Raw genomic sequence first — 20,107 nt, 5'->3', positions numbered from 1 at the left:
CTCCGGCACGTTCAGCCTCGGCAGGTCTGTCACGTCCTCAGACTCACACGCAGTTCCGGCACGTTCAGCCTCGGCAGGTCTGTCACGCCCTCAGACTCACACGCAGTTCCGGCACGTTCAGCCTCGGCAGGTCTGTCACGTCCTCAGACGCACACGCAGTTCCGGCACGTTCAGCCTCGGCAGGTCTGTCACGTCCTCAGACTCACACGCAGTTCCGGCACGTTCAGCCTCGGCAGGGCGGTCACGTTCTCAGACTCACACGCAGTTCCGGCACGTTCAGCCTCGGCAGGTCTGTCACGTCCTCAGACTCACATGCAGTTCCGGCACGTTCAGCCTCGGCAGGTCTGTCACGTCCTCAGACTCACACGCAGTTCCGGCACGTTCAGCCTCGGCAGGTCTGTCACGTCCTCAGACTCACACGCAGTTCCGGCACGTTCAGCCTCGGCAGGTCTGTCACGTCCTCAGACTCACACGCTGTCCCGGAACGTTCGGCCTCGGCACGTCTGTCACGTCATCAGACTCAGTTCATAGTCACGACATATCTCAGCCCCCCACTTCTGACACGTGCTCAGACTCTCACGCCGATTCCGTCACGTTTCAGCATTTGTCAGTTCTGTCACGTCTTCAGACTCACCGTAAGACCTGTCACGTCCTCAGGCGAACTCGTCAAGTCTGTCACGTCTTCAGACTCTGTCAAGTCCTGTCACGTCTTCAGGCACACGCGTCAAGTCTGTCACGTCTTCAGACTCTGTCAAGTCCTGTCACGTCTTCAGGCACACACGTCAAGTCTGTCACGTCCTCAGACTCAGTCTAAGTCCTGACACGACTTCAGGCATACGCAACTCTGTCACGCCTTCAGAGATAACGCTAGTTCTGTCATGGCTATAGGCGCCAGTATAGTCCCAGCTCGGTACGGCTTACAGTTCGAGCGTACAGGTCTCCTGCCTCACAGGCATCCACTTTAACCCACTCACACGCAGTCGCGGGCCCCCACGGTCGTCAGCTGTCATGGCTGTACATGCCCCGTCACGGGGTACTCTAGGTGGCAGGGGATGTCACGGTACACGGGTGTTGTGTGTTATCTCCCTCAGGCACAGCTTGCACGGTTAGTCTTTCTTCCCTTACTAGTTCACCAGGGCGTATGGTACGGGCTATCGTCACGCGTAGCTAGACGTCGTGTCATGCTTTTCATGTATTCTAGATGGAACTGCCACACAACCAGGTTCCGACTGCATCTGCGTCATCCCAAGCCAGCGGGGACGTACAGTCAGAAAGAGGCACGACCCCCTCCCTTAGGTCATGGACCATATCCAGAATAACTACGGAACTGTTACGCAGAGGGATTCCTTTCCCGGCATCTGCTAGGAAGGCCGAACTTTTTCGTTTGCTACAGTCCGAACCAGGCTCCAGTCAAGAGTTGCTTACGCCCAACACCATACAGACTTCCATTACCCAGCTACATGCAGCAATTGACAACATGGCGTCCTCCATGTCTGGCTTTCATAGCAGACTAGAGGAAATTCATAACAGGGCATCCACCTCCAGCGCTGGCGCACCTACACTCATGTCTCCGTCAGTTCCCTCCACGTCTGCGGCGAACCCCCCCCCCAACTTCCCCAATGTCGCACCATCGCATTTCATCCCGGCCAACGTTAGGCAGGATATTCTAGACGGTAAGGATGTCAATTTAGCCTGCCTACTCATCGCTACACACGAGGTACCTGACAATAAGACCATCGCCTGCGGGGAGGTGTCTGTCATACTCAAGTCACGGGACATCAGGCTAAACCGCAAACTCAGCATCACTGAGTTTGTGCTGGCGTTTAGCCTATACCGGGACGTCATCTGTTCCGTGTCGCCCAGTCGCCGTGAAGAATTAGACCTATACCTCTACAAAGTGGTAGACCTAGGCCACAAATACGGTGGCACGGCCTTCTATGAGTATAACAGGTCTTTTTCCGCTAGGGCAGCAGCCTTACTCACTCAGTTTCAGCACACCGTCGACTGGGCAGTGACGGACACCGAGCTTTTTTGCCGCCATTTTGCTGGCTTGAGAGCCCCCGCTTGCTCGACTTGCAGTTCACACTCCCACACCGCAGAGTGGTGCTCCTCCAGCAATCCTCCGTCAGGCAGCTCCCAGACTAGACAGGCACCCGATAGCGTCATGCCCAAATCCGCCACAGGGGTTGATAAATTAGGCAGGCCCATCAAGTACTTAGGCAAATCACAAATTTGCAATAACTTCAATTACACAGGGTGTTTCTACAGCCAATGCCGGTTGCTGCATTTATGCACCAACTGCTTCAGGGCTCACCCCAAGACAGCGTGCCCCCAGAAAGGCCTTCACCCGGCATGACTAGGCAGGGTACATGTTGACACGCTAGCCACATTCCTGGCTGATCATCCAGACCAACAGTGGGTGAGGTTCCTCCTAAACGGTTTCACCGTAGGTTTCCACACAGGCCAGATATCCCTACCACAGACCACGTACGAATGTAGGAACTTGCTGTCCGCGGTGAGGAACCCCGAGGCAGTCAGTGGCCTCATTCAAGCAGAGGTGGCAAAGGGCTACCTGATAGGTCCTCTGCGCCAGCCCCCTTTCGACTGCTGGAGAATTAGTCCGATAGGCATGGTTGTTGGCAAGTTCTCCAATAAAAAACGCCTGATTTATGACCTGTCAGCTCCACATTCTTCTGACGTGCCTAGCCTCAATGCTCTCATTCCCTCCGAGGAATTTGGCATGAAATATGCGTCCATAGATGAGGCAATTCAGGTCATACTGTCTTTGGGGCAGCACACGTGGCTGTCTAAAGCAGATATCACCGATGCTTTTAAACTGCTGCCCATTCACCCCCAACTATGGCAGTGGCATGGCGTTAGGTGGGACGGGCTGTATTATTTCGCTAATTGTCTCACTTTTGGCTCAAAATCAAGCCCGTGGCTGTTCGATCAGTTTGCCAGCAGTCTACACTGGATCCTTGAGCACACCTTCAGGGCCCATCACGTCATCCACTATCTGGACGACTTTCTGCTGATCGAACCTCCGTCACGGCCTCCAGGTGATCTAGGAGTCTTGTCCGAAGTGTTCAGCAAACTCAATGTTCCAGTAGCGAATCATAAGCTCGAGGGCCCACACACCAGTTTGACCTTTTTAGGTATCCAACTAGACACCGTCACGTTGCAAGCTAGTTTGCCTCCCGACAAACTACGTAGAATCAGAGATAACGTCCACAAGTTAGCTTGCGCAGGCATTTGTTCCAGAGTGGAGCTCCAAAGCCTGCTTGGCATGCTCAATTATGCCATGAGGATCATCCCGCAAGGCAGGACTTTCATCTCTAGACTCCTTAGCCTTCTGCCAGCTACCACCGACCAAGATAGCCAGGTGAGGCTAGATCAACAAGCTCTGGCCGATCTAGTGATGTGGGACCAGTTCCTTTCCAACTGGAACGGAATTTCGTTGTTCACTCCCTCAGTGTCCAGCCACTCCCCCGTCCTCCACGCCGATGCTTCATCAGCTCTGGGCTTCGCCGCCATTTACGGCAACCACTGGATGGCCAGCGCTTGGCCACCTGAGGTTACTTCCATACCTGGGTTTTCCCAGTCATCCTCGCTGTTCGAGATCTACCCCATTGTCGCTGCAGCACAGGCGTGGGGAGCTTACTGGCGCAAGAACACAGTGTTGATTCTGACCGATAACGAAGGTCTAGCAGCACTGATCAATAAGGGGAGGTCAGTCTCCAGTGAGATCATGGCCTTCATGAGACGGTTCATCTGGTTGGCTTTACAGCACCAATTTCATTTCGAATGTGCACATATTCCCGGCAAGGTAAACGTGGCAGCAGATGCTCTATCTAGAGGTAAACGGGAATTTTTCTTTCAGATTTCACCAGAGGCGGATCCCGTACCAACTCCTACACCATCGCACAGCCTGTTAGTCATGCCTTGAACACGCACCTGGTCACAGCCAGGCTCCTCATGCAGAAGTCATTGTCCGACAATACGGCCAGGATGTACAAGACAGCGTGGTCCCATTTTTCTAGGTTCCAGCTAAAGTGTCCACAACTGGGCATGGACGATATTACGTATTTACTCGCGTTTATAGCTTTTTGCCACTCAGACCTCAAACTAGCACACGGCACAATCAAGTCATACTTAGCTGGTATACAACATTGCTGGCATATCTCCTACCCAGATAGACCCTCGCTGTTCTCCGCTCACCCTATTAAAACGATCCTCAAGGGGATCCAGAATTCAGCAGCCGTCAGCACAGTTTCCAGGAGACCCTTCTCCGGGGACATGTTTAAGTCCTTATCGGCCATCCTAGATACCAACCCCTTCGGATTAAGGACTAGCGCCCTAGTTAAAACCGCCCTGTACCTATGCTTCTACGGCTTCCTACGACCCGGGGAGTTCACGTGCCCCATGTCCCGCGATACTTTCATTCAGAAACAACACTTACTACACTTAGGCTCCCACTACGTGCTCACACTTAACCATACCAAAACGACCAGACCCGGCGAGGCCACCAAGGTTAAGTATTTTCCCACGGGCAATGCATGGTGCCCAGTAGCTATATTTAACGAATGGTCGGTGGTGATCAAACATGACGCACCTCACTCCCCCTTGTTGGCTTACGATTCCAGCCCACTCACTATCCAGACTTTCCTCAGGTTCATCCGCACATTGTTGCCGGGACTGGGGGTGGATCCTTTGAGCATTACCGGCCATTCCTTCCGGATAGGCGCAGCATCAGCCGCCTCTAAAAACAACGTACCGGGTCACATCATTAAGAGGTTAGGGCGTTGGAAATCATTATGCTACACTCGCTACATCCCCAACCCTAGACGCGAGATGTCTTTAGCTTTCCGGAATTTGTTACTGTGATGTGTGTTAATACAGTCCTTTGTTCACATTACTGTGTCGTGTATTTTTGGCCCCTTTAGGCTACCCTTTACAGCAGTTCCGCCACGCCTCTACTGCTATGCTTAAGGCACGGTTGTTCTGATAGTCGGTCCGAGTACAAGTGTAGGCAACACAGTTGCCGTATTTGTGGGAGGAGAGGCTCCCGCACTCACTACTTAAGGCACCTCCATGCCCTCCCCCCTGGCAGCTGTCGTTACGATTCCCGGCACTGCAGCGTGTGCCCCTCCCACCCAACCCCTTCTTTTATCCTTCCATATAGGGTGGCCCCCTTTAGGCTACCCTTTACAGCAGTTCCGCCACGCCTCTACTGCTATGCTTAAGGCACGGTTGTTCTGATAGTCGGTCCGAGTACAAACCCATTTAAGTGTGTTTGGGTAAAGTCCCGTGACCCTTGACCAGAAAGGTTGAATTATCCCACAAGACCACAGACAATGAGTGATATCTGCTTGTGGAGACCCACAGCAAAGACAAGAGTCTGAGGGGTAAATTTCTATCTTAAAACCTCTGGCAAGTCACATATCAGATCTCTGAAAAGCTTGTAGAACCATTTCCATCTTTCTGGCTGATGGGAGTGTTTTTAGGGATGTAATCCATTATATTTAAGAGATCCTTAATGTCCAGCTCAGGAAAGACAGGGAGCCATGTCACCAATCTGTTGGAGCAGATATGATAATGTAACGTGGGATGTAAATAACTATACAAGACGGCGAACGACTAAGAACCAAATGAAAAGCTGAGTCGATAGGCAGATATTAGATGATTTGGCCCAGCAGAGTACCCGAAAATCCTCTGGTGGGCCCATGTTTTGACAATAATGGACCCCTAATTAAACAGGGCCTTAAAGGTCCTGTATAAACAGAGGTTTGGGTCCTCAGAATAATTTCCTTTGGTGGGCCCAAGGGACATCAGTCTGATGCTGGATGAATAGATATTTAATCGATATCATAAATTGGATACTAAAAAGTGAAGATAAAAATATTCTCCATTACAACGCTGATGGTGTCTGTGCCTGCAATACCAAAGAGAATGTCCCACATGGGGCCGGTCACGGGGTTCTACATAGTATGTGATGCCCCAGCAGTAGATGGTGTAGGGCAGGAACAGACATCGGGGAGGCTGGGATCTCACAATGTCAGCTATGATGAAACATGTGAATAGTATATTACTGCAAACAAAGAAGGAGTGTGTGTGTGAACATAGCCGAGGACGTATCACCCCAGCCGCAAGAGAAGGAAAGTACTTTTCGTTATACTGCTTCATGTAGAATCTGTTATCAGCCACACACGCGTCTCAAGAGGTTTATTCTCCGCACACCCAGTGATGAGTGTGTGGAGAATAAACTTTTCATAAATTGTGAGACCAGAAAAGGGATTATCCAGTAGAGACACCACGGCACCATGTGTGCCGTTCCACATCTTTCACGCTGTACAACAGGAGAAACGAATAATAATCCAGCGCTTGATATTTCCATAAATTCTGTACAGTAGAGATGTTGATGTTGATTACCTCTTTGGCACCAGGTTCTGCCTGATGGCTCCTATGTTAAACGTGGATCTGACAAGATGAACTATTTCTCCATGATCGCTATAAGGGGCAACATGATCCAACGCGAGGTTCTGGATGCTCTGATGAAAGCCTGTACCATCTCTGTCCGATATTCTACTGTGAGACGCCAGTCAGAGCTAAAGCCAGGGTATGTTCTCCAGCATTCGATGACCATGTATATCACCAAGAACCTTCTGCTTGTGTATAACTTTCAGTTGTCTTCTTCTGTCAAGTTTTTTGAAACTTCTACTCAACCATTCATAATAATTGTTTTTCAAAGAAGTAAGTGACAATTAATATGGCTGCCATAACACCTACATCAATGTTTGTTAACCAACTTTCTCAAATATCTGGAATGCAACTTTCTCTATCCCAGTATAACTAGGCAGGTTTGTTCATGAGGCCTCTAGGAAAGCAAACTGTAATAGCGGTCACATCGGGAGCCACAAATTTTTTATTTTTTCACCTACCAAGTGAGTTTTTATTGACTTCTCATGAGATCACAGGTTGACTTGGTTACATCACTCATCCTTAGGCTATAGTCTGAACATAATGGCTGTCATCACTTGAAGGAGTTGTCCACCTTTTTTGTTAGAAGGATCCCTCGATGAGTGTACCCCAACAATCAGCTGTAATCTGTGGGTTGTTCAGTCTCCCTGCAGCGTCTCTACAGGAAAAGTCAGCAATTGCATGGTTTTCATTAAAATAAAAGGGCCTGGCCATGTTGGGTCCTTCAGAGTGAAAGATACACCATCTTTAGGTAGAGCTAACTAACAACAGAATAAGGGCCCATAGTTGGTGACCACCCCCTCCCACCTCTATTAACTCAGTTTTCCTCAAAATGGTAATAGAAAATGAGTTTTCTAAAGCGGACAACTCCTTTAAGATCAAATACAGGCTACCACTATAGTGCAGACTTTAGAGCTTCTTCAGAAGTAGTAATGGTTTCCATGCTAGTAAGAAATTATTAGAAATTACAGGCAGCTTTGTTTTTTTCATGCTTTATTGTGACTTTTTTATTTTTCACCCTAGGGACAAAGAACCAAAAATCCTTGATTACCAAACTCAGCAACAAAAACTTTTGCCCCTCGTGGCTACGTGTTACGCTGTCAGTTTTACAGCAAAATATGTGACTACATTTTACCACGACGTGTACAGTGAGATTAAGAAGGAGAACTTTAACACGCTTCCTGAGGTACAATGATGACTTTGTTCAATCTTGTAGCTCACCTTTTCTATCACTCGTATATTAAAGGCTATTGACACCTTCAGAGCCAATTTTTATATGATTGCCTTTTAAGCTTAAAATCATTTTTTCAGTTGGTCGTTATTAAAAATATTTAGAAGCTTAACTTCTGGGTTGACTTTTGCCTTGCTGTGTGAATCGTACTTTCACGCTGTGTCTGTCATCTAATAACCATTATCTCTAAATTACTAAAAGGTCATAAACGGTTATTTAAGCCACATTCCTATCAGTAAGGTAAGAACTGCACTATAAGAGTGTTATTAAGGTCAGAGATTAGAGATAAGGAGTCGTCAGCTGAGCTGCTGGCCAGAACACAGCAAAAACACAGAGCCTGCTACTGGAGAATCTCAAGGCTGTACAGAGAAAGGGACTAAACATTTGTAATAAAGACCAAATGGAAAAAAAATAATTTTTTAGCTCAAAATAAGTACAAGGCAGTAATAAACAAAAGTCCACAAAGGTGTACATAGGCTTTAAATACTATATGGAGGGAGCATGTCTACTGGGTATACAAAGCTGATATCTATTACATCTATTTGGATGCTTGCTTAAAAACTGTGCTGCCTGCAGGATGTAAGTGCAGATTATGCTGCTTGTATTCTGTGAAAGGATCACTGATCGGGGCTATCACAATATACTGATAGGCATCTCAAAAGCCCTCTGTAGGCAAAACATTCACAGAATAAGAGCTGCTGTAAATGGCACCTATACTCTGATGGTGGCCCCTACAGGGCTGCAGAATCTAATCTGATTTCTCTGACAGTGCTCTGCTCTGTTACTGACATTGCGATGTGATGGTGAAATTATAATCTGAACTGTTTATAGTGGCATTCACTAATGAGTGACTCCAAGTTAGAGTTGCACTTTAAAACTACACATGTTCATCATATCTATTTGAAGGGTCAATGCGTTTTTATAAAACTTTCGCTATGTCATAGACGCATATAAAACGTGTTGATCCCCGGCGGGGGTGTCAGCGCTGAGACCCTCACGATCACTTGAACAAGGAGAGAGAAGTGTTCACATATTGTGTTTCTCTCACAGAAGTGAGATGGGCCCATAGATGTTCCTGCAGCGAGAAAATAGAGCGCTATATGCATGCACTTCTTTCTCCTCGCCCTAGCGATTGGTGGGGGTATCAGCACTCACTTCTTTTACTGGAGGAACTCAAATGGAAAGCAATACAGGCAAGGCACTAAATTGGCTTCTCCAGTTTTCACTCTGGCAGAAGAAGGTTCTGAGCTGAGGAAAGGTCTGAGCTAGTTGTCCCTCTCTCTTTCAGAAAACTGGTACCCTGACCAAAAGGGCTGGTGGCCCAGGGTCTGTAGCTCAGTCGGTCAGCTGGCCCCCTGGTCAAAAGGCTGTTGAACCAGGGTCAGTGGCAGAGTATACCTGTTTCCGCATCTTCTTCTGGTCACTTGTGCAGTCTGGCACTCTCTCCTACTGAACCCTGGTCCCTATCTGCAGAAGATTAGGGGCTCTGATTGCTCTACTTTTATACAGTTTATAAATGAATGAGAATATTCTAGTGGGAGGGGTGAAAAAAGAAGTAATGTTGCAATTTTAGTCTGCCATAGACTTGTATAGACCCTCAGTACAAGTCAATGGGAACAACTAAGCAATTTTCAGACATACAGTCTAACAGAGCTTAATCAGACGGTCAAAAGGTCTGTTTTTTTTCCTTGAAAAACGTAGCTTTCCATATTCTCTTATAATTAATAACTGTGGAAAATTAATCGATTCTCAGTGTACAGGTAAAAAGTCCCAAAGTCTCTCAGTATTATCTGGCTGTGTATTACCCCTTTCCACGGAACAGTGCAAATGAACAAGATAATAAACCATATCAAATTCAGTTCAACAGTATAAAACAGTATAAGTGCACAAAACAGCATAAATCATAGTGCAAGTCAACCCTTCGAAGTGCAATAAAGTAGGGAGTTGATATCTTTGCATAGTAGTAATAGGGGCAAATGTTCACAAATGTCCATAGTCCAAAGTACCCTTTCTCCAGGGCACTACAGATGTTATGTAGATTGCGTAACGCTTGTAGATGAGAAGAACAGAATAAATAATCTAGTTTTTCACATTGTACTATCTTTTTTGTATTTTCAGCTCCATGCCCTTACAGCCGGAATGAAGGCTTTCACAACAGAAGTCTGCTCAAATGGAGTAGAAGTTTGCCGCAAGGCATGTGGGGGCCACGGCTATTCCCTTTTCAGTGGTTTACCCTCTCTGTACACCAGAGTGACTGCTTCGTGTACTTACGAAGGGGAGAATACCGTCCTGCACTTGCAAACTGCAAGGTAACACTATATAACAATATCTGATATCAACAGAGATGTTGTTCATGCATTTTCTTTCTTAATTCATTTTCACCTTTTATTATTTTTCCTAGATTTTTAATCAAATGTTTTACTGGTGCCCAGTTGGGGAAACCATTACCAGCCAGTACAGCCTATCTATCCTCTCCAGGGGCTGGTGGATGCAAGGCCATGAGACCTGCTGACTTCCTGAATCCGGAGGTGTACCTGAAGGCATATGAGTATAGGGCATACAGGTAAGAGAAGGTTGGCACTAAACTTTTGATGCCCTCTTCCGATGTTCAATAGCACATTACAGAACCGTCTCATACATAGGCAGATTACTTACCACTTATGTTTTGGTAGTTGGAGGACAGGGTTAGCCCAAATGGCACCAATTCAAATTATCCGCAGTAAGGTTATGGTGTGGAGGGACGGACTGTACAGCAATTTCCCTCTTTAGAAAATGGTGAATTGAAGCATTGCCTTCTTAAAGAGAACCTGCCATCCCATCCCTGTAACTGGAAGTCTCCAGGACAAGATGCAGAATCTTTTAACAGGTCCACAAAGCTATTACCTACCGTAGTACCATACTGTTATGTGGCAGAGAGGCTGTTGGGCCATCTCGAGGGACAGGTAGGAGGGAAGAAGGAGTGGACATAGTTGAATTTTACAATCTCGATCCTTGTGTTCTCCAGGCCTGACAGCGAATTACTCCGTGTATTGAGCGTGTATTAGGGAAGGGGGTCTGGAGGAACCTTAAAGGCCATGTACACCTTTTGGGGGCATTTTTTTTATTATTATTATTATTGCATTGTACGTATTTTGAGCTAAAAATCATTTTTTTTCGATTGGTCTTTAATAACAATATGGAATCCTTTTTTGTGTACAGAGCTGAGATGCTCTACTAGCAGCCTCTGGATTTTCTCTCTTTTCCGTCAGTTGGGGATCTGACAAACTCCTTATCTCTGCTCTGTGACATAAGCATTCATTAATGCTCGATCCTTATCTTACAGATAAGAATGTGACTTAAATAAGTGTTTATGACCTCTTAGTAGTTTAGAGAGAAGGTTTACCAAGTAAAAGTACCAGTCACACAGATAGGAAAAGAGTTAACCCTTTGTGACAGAACAGCTCAATATTTTTAATAAAGGCCAATTGAAAATATGATTTTTAGAAAAAAAATATAGTAAAATTCAATCATAAGCAAAAATTGCGTCCCAAAGGTGTACATAGCCTTTAACCCTAAAGTTGATGTAAGATGTAACAATTATACAATTGGTAAAAGGGGTGTTCCTGGAGAACAGTAATGATGACTCTATCTCTAGAACGGCATTGTATCGCCATGATGTTCGTCAGTGTAATTACACTGTAAATGATACAATAATATAAATTTTTTTCAGTTTAGTCAAATCCGCAGCGAACAAAATCGAGAGCTTGGTGAAATCGGGGGCTGAGCAATACCTGGCGTGGAACAGCACCTCTGTGGAGCTTGTGAAAGCCTCAATAGTAAGTGCCTACTCACCTAGTCTGTCAGTGTAATGAAATGTGAGCAAAATTCTCATTAGAGGGCTGTCTCATTATTCCTCCTAGAAAATTATGAATAAATTGACAGCCGGATGTTACCCGTTGAAGGTGTGGTTCTTCACATTGTCCATTGAGTCCCAACAGTGTAGGGACACACCCGTATGACCAAGGGAATTGCAACACCTAGTTGTCAGTTTATTTATACGTTTCCAGGAGGAATAACAGAGGAACAGCACTGTGCAGAGTTCTAATAAATAATGATCCAGAATTATTTCATGAAGAATACATGTACATATGTCAGCAGAGGTGACTGATGTCGTCGTGTCTTTTAGGCTCATTCCCACTACTTAACCGTGAAGATTTTCGTCTCTGCTCTGAATTCGCTGTCCGATGAGCCTGCCATTAAAGCTGTTCTGAAGCGGCTGTGTGACCTGTACGCATTGCACGGAATATTCACAAGTGCTGGTGATTTCTTACAACATGGCTACCTGTCGGAGAAACAGCTGGACATGGTCACCACTGCTTACCTGGGCCTCTTGGCTGAGCTCCGGTAAGTGATTTGGTGAAGGTTGGCACACGGCACAAAGTGGCAAGAGCTGATATGAATGGCTTGGGATGAAAGAGGTTGTCTGAGTGTTTAACACTGATGACCTACAGTACGCACTGAGCGCAGGAGTCTGTAACGCACTGGACGCAGGACTTAATTTAAAAAAAGAACACTCACAAGAGAGAATACAAGCCTCCCCTGGCCCTGCTACCTGCTTGCCCAGTCTGTCTCCTCAGTAGGTGCTGCCTGCCCATCCCGTGCACTTATGAAACAGTCTGCCTCCTGCAGAGTCCGCGCTGTACGAGAGGCAGGGAGATAGCAGGGCTGTGAAGGGAAAAGTACCAGAGCACAATGACAGCCCCAGAGCCGTTCTGCTGCCTGGCCAACCGTATGCTGCCCCAGCGCCAGCCTGCAGGGCATCAGAGAGGCCTGGGGTCCACATTACAGCACCACTACATTTACATTTATTTATTATCAAAAAGCATCATACATAACGAAAAAAACAAACAAACTATTTTTACTGTCCCTTTAAGCAAAACCCAGAACATAATAAAAGACAAAAACAGACATTAAACTTAACTACATTTATAAGAAAACAATTTACTTACAAAAGAAGCTATTCTGTCGTCTGCTGTGCCGTCCTCTGCTTGCTTTCACAGATTCTTTCCCCTCATTTCTGTCTCTCCTCAGTGCGCAGGCGCACTGTTATGGGGGATCTGTGGATGACGCACTGTTATGGGGATCTGTGGATGACGCACTGTTATGGGGGATCTGTGGATGACGCACTGTTATGGGGGGATCTGTGGGTGACACACTGTTATGGGGATCTGTGGATGACACACTGTTATGGGGGATCTGTGGGTGACACACTGTTATGGGGATCTGTGGATGACACACTGTTATGGGGGATCTGTGGATGACACACTGTTAGGCCCCATTCACACGTCCGTAATATATTTTGCGGATCCGCAAAACACGGACACCGGCAATTGCAGACAAGAATAGGACATGTCCTATTTTTTTCGGGAACGGAAATGTGGACCCGGAAGTGTGGGTCCGCATTTCCAGAGCCGGGCCGCACATCGTGCGGCCCCATAGAAATGAATGGGTCCGCATTTCCGTTCCGCAAAATTCAGAACGAAATTGCAGACGTGTGAATGGGGCCTTATGGTGGATCTGTGGATGACACACTGTTATGGGGGACCTGTGGATGACACACTGTTATTGGGGACCTGTGGATGACACTGTTATGGGGGACCTGTAGATGACGCACTGTTATAGGGGATAATGGATCTGTGGATGACACACTGTTATGGGGGACTTGTGGATGACGCACTGTTATGGGGGACCTGTGAATGACGCACTGTTATGGTGGATCTGTGGATGACGCACTGTTATGGTGGACCTGTGGATGACACTCTTATGGGGGACCTGTGGATGACGCACTGTTATAGGGGATAATGGATCTGTGGATGACGCACTGTTATGTGAGACCTGTGGATGACACAGTGTTATAGGGGATCTGTGGATGACACACTGTTATGGGGGACCTGTGGATGACGCACTGTTATGGGGGACCTGTGGATGACACACTGTTATGGGGGATAATGGATCTGTGGATGACACACTGTTATGGGCAGGCCGTGTCCCCTAGTGAGTAGTGAGGCGGTGCTCCACAGTCCATGCCATCCCCACCCCTCTACACCAGGGCCCAAAACCCCACCACTTCTCTCATCTCAGATGAGCCCCCGCCTCCTGGTGGATGCCCTTTGAGGAGATGTCAGAGGGGCAGCAAGACAAGCCTGGGTACGTGGGAAGCCCGCTGGCAAACATGGGGTGTCCGTGCACAAGGCTTCTTGGAGGCATAGATGCCGAGGGAATGGGCCTCCAGCATCAAGCATGCCACCTCAGAGCAGCAGCCAAGAGACCACGAAAAGGACCACAAACCCCTGCATCCTCCTTCCCTGCTGGGTTTGGGGGTCTTTGAGGCTGAAGGAGCGTAAGTGTCTGCGCTCATTGCTGTTCGGTGGGGCTGAGGGGTGCGATAAATGCTGGGGAAAGCCTCATTCAGAAGTTTGGGATGGGCCTCTGGGGAGGTGCCTCTGGCTTTGCTCAGTGTCGCCCTCTGCTGGAGCGGAGAAAGGAAGTGACAACGATCTGGGCATATTTCTGATTTACAAAAGTGGTTGTCAGTCTTTCAGTCCATCTGTTGTCACACTAACCTGAAACCCCTTAGGGTGTATTCAGATGTTATGTCCATATTGCGTTTTTTTCCCCGTCTCTTCCTCAAATACACGGCAAAAACTGCAATCTGACTGTCACGTGTGAACACGCCCTGAAGCTGACGGCCCAGTGCAGCCTTGGCTTATTTTCCCGATGAGGGATATGCTGCCTTTCCCTTTAAGTGACAGCTCCACCAGCTCTTAACTCAGTCTCTACTCACTCTCACAGTACTAGTGTTGCATAGCAGCAGGCCGGCAGCGTAAAGTCACGCGCCTACTCCTCCCACTTTATAAATGAAGCAGGCGCGCGGCGTGAAGTGAGTGACGTTAAGCTTGCACTGACATCCGGCCAGGCCTGCCTGCTGCGCTACTTTGATAGTGACTCCTCCATGAGTAGTACAGTACAGTAGACCCCGTGGGGCAGCTGCCCCGCAGACGGCCCTGCAGCAGGAACCTCTCATGGGGCTCCCTAGTGGACGTGGGCCCTCGGTCCATGCCCGAGTGCCTGAATGGTCAGTCCACCTTTGTACAGTATCCTCAGAATAGCTCCTCAGTATGTGATCGGTAGAGGTCCGACAACCAGAAACACCCCCCCCCCCGGGGCAGCTATTTGAGGCGGCCTTAGCGTTTTGGTGAATGCCACAACCTCCTCACAGCTTACCAAGCACAGCGCAGTCCATTGCATAGTGGCTGTGCTTGGTACTGCAGCTCAGCCCTATTCATTTCAATAGGCTGCACCAAGCCCATGTGACTGTAACCAATGAAGGTGATGTCAGTGGTCTAGGAAGGCGACATGGCGCTCTGTCTCTTTAAATAGCTGATTGGCTGAAGTGCCAGCTGTCGGACCCCAACAATCACCTGTTTCGAAACATTTGAGGAAATTTTCCTAACTTTCCGCCTTGAAAACATTTCTTTTTATTTGTAGGAAAGACGCAGTTCTACTTGTTGATGCCTTTGATTACACAGATGAAGAGTTATTATCGGCCCTGGGGAGCTATGATGGCCACGTGTATCATAACCTGCTCGAGTGGGCTCAGAAAAATCCGGAGAACAAGAAGGTGAGTCCTGGGGGTGATGGCGACTGATATCCCAGTGCTTATCGGAGCACGGGATTGATAGTCCTCTTAGTTGTTAGGCCACCAAATTTTTATGGCATACCCATTTAAAGGGGTTGGCCATTGTATGCTAACTTTTCCTAGTGTGTTGGAAACTGCATTATATTCAGCCTACGAACAAAAAAGAGCATCAGCATTGCTGGCCTCCTGTGCTGAGCCAGCTCCCCCTTATACATAACAGTCCTGCTCAAACATGGCTGCTGATGGAGGAACTCGAGACAATCCAATCCATCAGTGGGCCCCCATTCAGTAACACTGTGCATGCACTGGTTGCTCATGCTGGGCACACGGGTCTAGTCTCTTGCCCATCCATCAGTGGTCCTATAGGGGCAGGATTGTTATGCATATGCAGGAAATGGCTGTCAACCCAGTGGGGGTTTGGGGCTGCACAGAAAGGTTAAAGGTTATGTTAACATTTGGGGGCAATTTTTTTTTTTAATTATTGCATTGCACTCATTTTGAGCTAAAAATAATTTTTTCAGCTGGTCTTTATTAAACATTTTGAGCCCCTTTCTCTGTACAGCCTTGAGTTTCTCTAGTAGCAGGCTCTGTATCTTTACTGTTTCCTGTCAGGCAGCTCAGCTGACGAGCTCCTTATCTCTGACCCTACAAACACTCATTATAGCTCAGTCCTCATCTTACTGCTAAGAATGTGGCTGAAATAAGAGTTTATGACCTCTTAGTACTTTAGTGAAAATGGTTTTAGATGACCGGGACAAAGTGAAAGTATGATTTACACGGCTAGACAATCCTTTGTGACAGAACCGTTGAATATTTTTAATAAAGACCAATTGAAAAAAAAAAATTTTTGCCCAAAATGAGTAAAATACAATAAAATAAAAAAAATCATCCAGCAGTCTGTGACAGAACCGTTGAATATTTTTTAATAAAGACCACAGCAGTGCTTGTGGGCAACATGACAATAGGATGCCTCAGTATGCATCTAATTTCATTTTTTTTATTTATTTTTTGTATGCTCAGATCCCATGTTAGAGAGCTATTCTTCCCTAAGAGAATGGCATCTGATGGAGCATTATGTTATGGGGGCTCTGCCATGTGCATAAGGTCTTACTGTTCCACATGCTTGTCCTCTGCTTGGTGGGACATTCAAAAAATGATTTATAAACATAAATGTAGTCAGGCACCTAACTGCATGGATGAAGCCGGGCACGGGGAAACCAGGAGCAAGTCCAAAAGCTCCTATTCACACTATACTAATAAAGACGCACGTATCACCGGCTCTAAAACGTTTTATCCAAGAATAAGGCAGAGGCCTCAGAGACTGGCCACAACCTCTAAGGCCTCTTTCACACGGGCGTCATGTTTTTTGCCCGGATAAGAGCCGGGTGCGTTGCGGGAAAATGCGCAATTTTCCCACGCGAGTGCAAAACATTGTAATGCGTTTTGCACTCGCGTGAGAAAAATCGCGCATGTTTGGTACCCAAACCCGAACTTCTTCACAGAAGTTCGGGCTTGGGATTGATGTTCTGAAGATTGTATTATTTTCCCTTATAACATGGTTATAAGGGAAAATAATAGCATTCTGACTACAGAATGCATAGTATAATAGTGCTGGAAGGGTTAAAAAAATAAAAAAGTTAACTCACCTTTTCCTCTTGTTCGCGTAGTTCGTTCCCGGTCTGCTAGCTGTGTGCTTGGGCTGAATGACCTGTGGTGACGTCAGATCACATGCTCCAATCACATGGTCCATCACCATGGTGAATGAGCATGTGATCTGACGTCATCAAAGGTCCTTTAGCCCAAGCACACAGCTAGCAGACCGGGAACGAACTACGCGAACAAGAGGAAAAGGTGAGTTAACTTTTTTATTTTTTTTAACCCTTCCAGCACTATTATACTCTGCATTCTGTAGTCAGAATGCTATTATTTTCCCTTATAACCATGTTATAAGGGAAAATAATAGTGTCACCTAGAACCCATGCGTGAAAATCGCACCGCATCCGCACTTGCTTGCGGATGCTTGCGATTTTCACGCAACCCCATTCACTTCTATGGGGCCTGCGTTGCGTGGATTATCGCACCGCAACGCACAAAGAGGAGCATGCTGCGATTTTCACGCAACGCATAAGTGATGCGTGAAAATCACCGCTCATGTGAACAGCCCCATAGAAATGAATGGGTCGGGATTCAGTGCGGGTGCAATGCGTTCAACTCACGCATCGCACCCGCGCGGAATACTCGCTCGTGTGAAAGGGGCCTAAGAGAATATAGGATAGAGTGGTCTCCTGTGATTAAATAAAATATAAATTTTGTTTCATTTCCTGAGTATTGCTCAATACTAAATCTGTGGTGTGGATAATATACCCCTTTTCTAATTCTCTTGCAGGTGACTCCAGTGTTTGAGACTTACCTGAAGCCTCACCTGCAAAGCAATCAATCCAAATTATGAAGAGGACATTCCCACAAGACCCAGAGGCCACATTACGTGATTATAACGTGTGCTCTTTTCCTGTTTTCACACCTCAGGGATGGTTTTTATAATGTTTTTAGTCACTGATAAGAATCTCAAGGAGATGGTGGTAGAGCGAAACTATGTCTGAGGCCTCATCTCGGCTGCCATCAACCAATGTCTGGAAGAAAAGCCATTAATCTGAACTGTAAATGTAAACTTGTACAGAAGATCAGGATGTCAGCTAGACAAGAAATTGACCAGAAATGGTGCATGTGAAGAGTGGAGAAGCGGCAGCTAGTTGCTTCTTTACTCTCTAAGGCTGAGTTCACACGAGCGTGACAGATTAGGTCCGGATGCGTTCAGGGTGCGTTCAGTTAAACTCGCACCATTTTGCAAGCAAGTTCAGTCAGTTTTGGCTGCAATTGCGTTTAGTTGTTCAGTTTTTTCCGCGCGGGTGCAATGCGTTTTGATGCGTTTTTCACGCACGTGATAAAAAACTAAAGGTTTACAAACAACATCTCCTAGCAACCATCAGTGAAAAACGCATTGCATCCGCACTTGCTTGCAGATGCAATGCGTTAACGCAGCCCCATTCACTTCTATGGGGCCAGGGCTGCGTGAAAAACGCAGAATATAGAACATGCTGCGATTTTAAAGCATTGCAGAAGTGATGCATGAAAAAAAACGCTCATGTGCACAGCCCCATTGAAATGAATAGGTCAGGATTCAGTGCAGGTGCAATGCGTTCACCTACTGCATTGCACCCGCGCGGAAATCTCGCCCGTGTGAACGCAGCCTAAATCTCCTCTGTCCTCTCTGTAGCTAAAACAAGAGTCTCTTAGAAACTGAACTTCTTGTCTTTCCCAATCTACTTTTAACCTACCTAAGGCCTCGTGCTCATGTCCGTATCCATTTTGTGGTCTGCAAATCGTTGATCCTGTCAATGTGCCATCTGCACCTTTTTTGCAGACCCACTGACTTCACTGGGTCCGTGGTCCGCATTTTTTGGACATATTCCATCTTTTTGCAGAACAGACATATGGATGCAGAAGGCAAATGAATGATCGTGTGCCTTCCACATCTGTAGGTCCATTCCACAAAAGGATAGAACATGTCTTATACTTGGCTGCAAAAAATGCGGATGCAACAAAGATGGTATTTGTATTTTGTGGATCTGCAATTTGCGGAGTGCAAGAGGCCTAAACCAAATAATTCTGTTTCGGTCTGTGGCACAATCGTAACTCCTGGGCAGCATGCCTAATGTCTTGGGGTTAAGTGTGATATTTCCTTTGCTTCCCATAGTCAATCACTTGTCACCTGCACCCCGAGAACATCTCCAGAATCCGCCCTTTTCTCATTGTGGAAATGGCCAAAACTTCTCACCCACAAAGCTCTCCACAGTGCTGCACCTCCTTACATCTCCTCCTCTCTGATGTCCATCTACCACCCTTCTCGTGCTCTATATTCTGCCTATGATCTAAGACTACCATCCTCCATAATTTAAACCTCTGTCTGGTCTTCAAGACCAAGCTGTACCTGCTCTCTGGAATGCATTGTCCCGGACAATCAAGTTGATGCTCAACTTTCTTTGCTTTAAACATGCCTTAAAAAACACTTCTTTTCAGGCCGGCTTATGTTCCTTAATCTGACTCTTCCTCATTTTTCCCCCAACCCCTTCTTTCAGCACCGTGTGAGGGATTGCACCTTCATTTTGTATCCTGGATTCCAATTTACTTTGCTGGTTTATTTTAGGTCAGAATGGAGAATTGCTGAGCTGTGTGTACTTGAGACAAACAAAGTTAATTACTTGTTAGTTCTCAGAACTATGTGTGTCTGATGTTCTGGGAGTACAACTGGTTCTAGATACTTCTCAAGGATGAACAACTCAAGGATAAGATAAGTTTTTTTTTGTAATTAAATGTGCTTGATATGCAAACATCAAAAATAAGTTGTTATTATTATTATTATTAATCACGTGATGCTTACGTAAATGACGATATCTGTGTTGGCTTGAGTTCTAGAAAATGGGTATAAATATTTTGTATCCGCCCAATAAAGATGAGAGATCATTCTGATACACGTTTGAGCCTGTGTCATTTATCTCTTCCGAGTACTCGTACCTTTACCTGATTTGGACCCCAGTAGATCATAGAAGTAGGGGTTTTGCCCTAACAATTCATAGCGCCATAAACGTGGGGCTCCTCAACCAGTGGACTCCTCCCAACAACTCCGACCGATTTAGGAGAAGGACCAGGACTCACAGATTATC

At 46.6% G+C, this 20,107-nt stretch overlaps 1 protein-coding gene across 1 annotated transcript in view; it reads left to right on the top strand.

The window, feature by feature from the left end:
* LOC122943873 (peroxisomal acyl-coenzyme A oxidase 2-like) overlaps positions 1–18,149 on the top strand; it is a 34,199-nt gene extending 16,050 nt beyond the window's left edge. The window contains exons 7-14 of the mRNA XM_044301959.1: positions 6,444–6,616; positions 7,501–7,663; positions 9,827–10,017; positions 10,110–10,271; positions 11,418–11,523; positions 11,874–12,091; positions 15,236–15,368; positions 17,773–18,149. Of these exons, the coding sequence (XP_044157894.1) occupies positions 6,444–6,616; positions 7,501–7,663; positions 9,827–10,017; positions 10,110–10,271; positions 11,418–11,523; positions 11,874–12,091; positions 15,236–15,368; positions 17,773–17,835 (1,209 nt within the window). The 3' untranslated portion in view covers positions 17,836–18,149. The remainder of the gene's footprint in view (positions 1–6,443; positions 6,617–7,500; positions 7,664–9,826; positions 10,018–10,109; positions 10,272–11,417; positions 11,524–11,873; positions 12,092–15,235; positions 15,369–17,772) is intronic.
* Positions 18,150–20,107: the final 1,958 nt, after the last annotated feature.

Source organism: Bufo gargarizans, chromosome 7 (genome assembly GCF_014858855.1).
Source record: "Bufo gargarizans isolate SCDJY-AF-19 chromosome 7, ASM1485885v1, whole genome shotgun sequence".
NCBI classification, from domain to species: domain Eukaryota; kingdom Metazoa; phylum Chordata; class Amphibia; order Anura; family Bufonidae; genus Bufo; species Bufo gargarizans.
The sequence above is the reverse complement of the archived record's forward strand: the minus strand, read 5'-3'. Positions and strand labels throughout refer to the sequence as shown.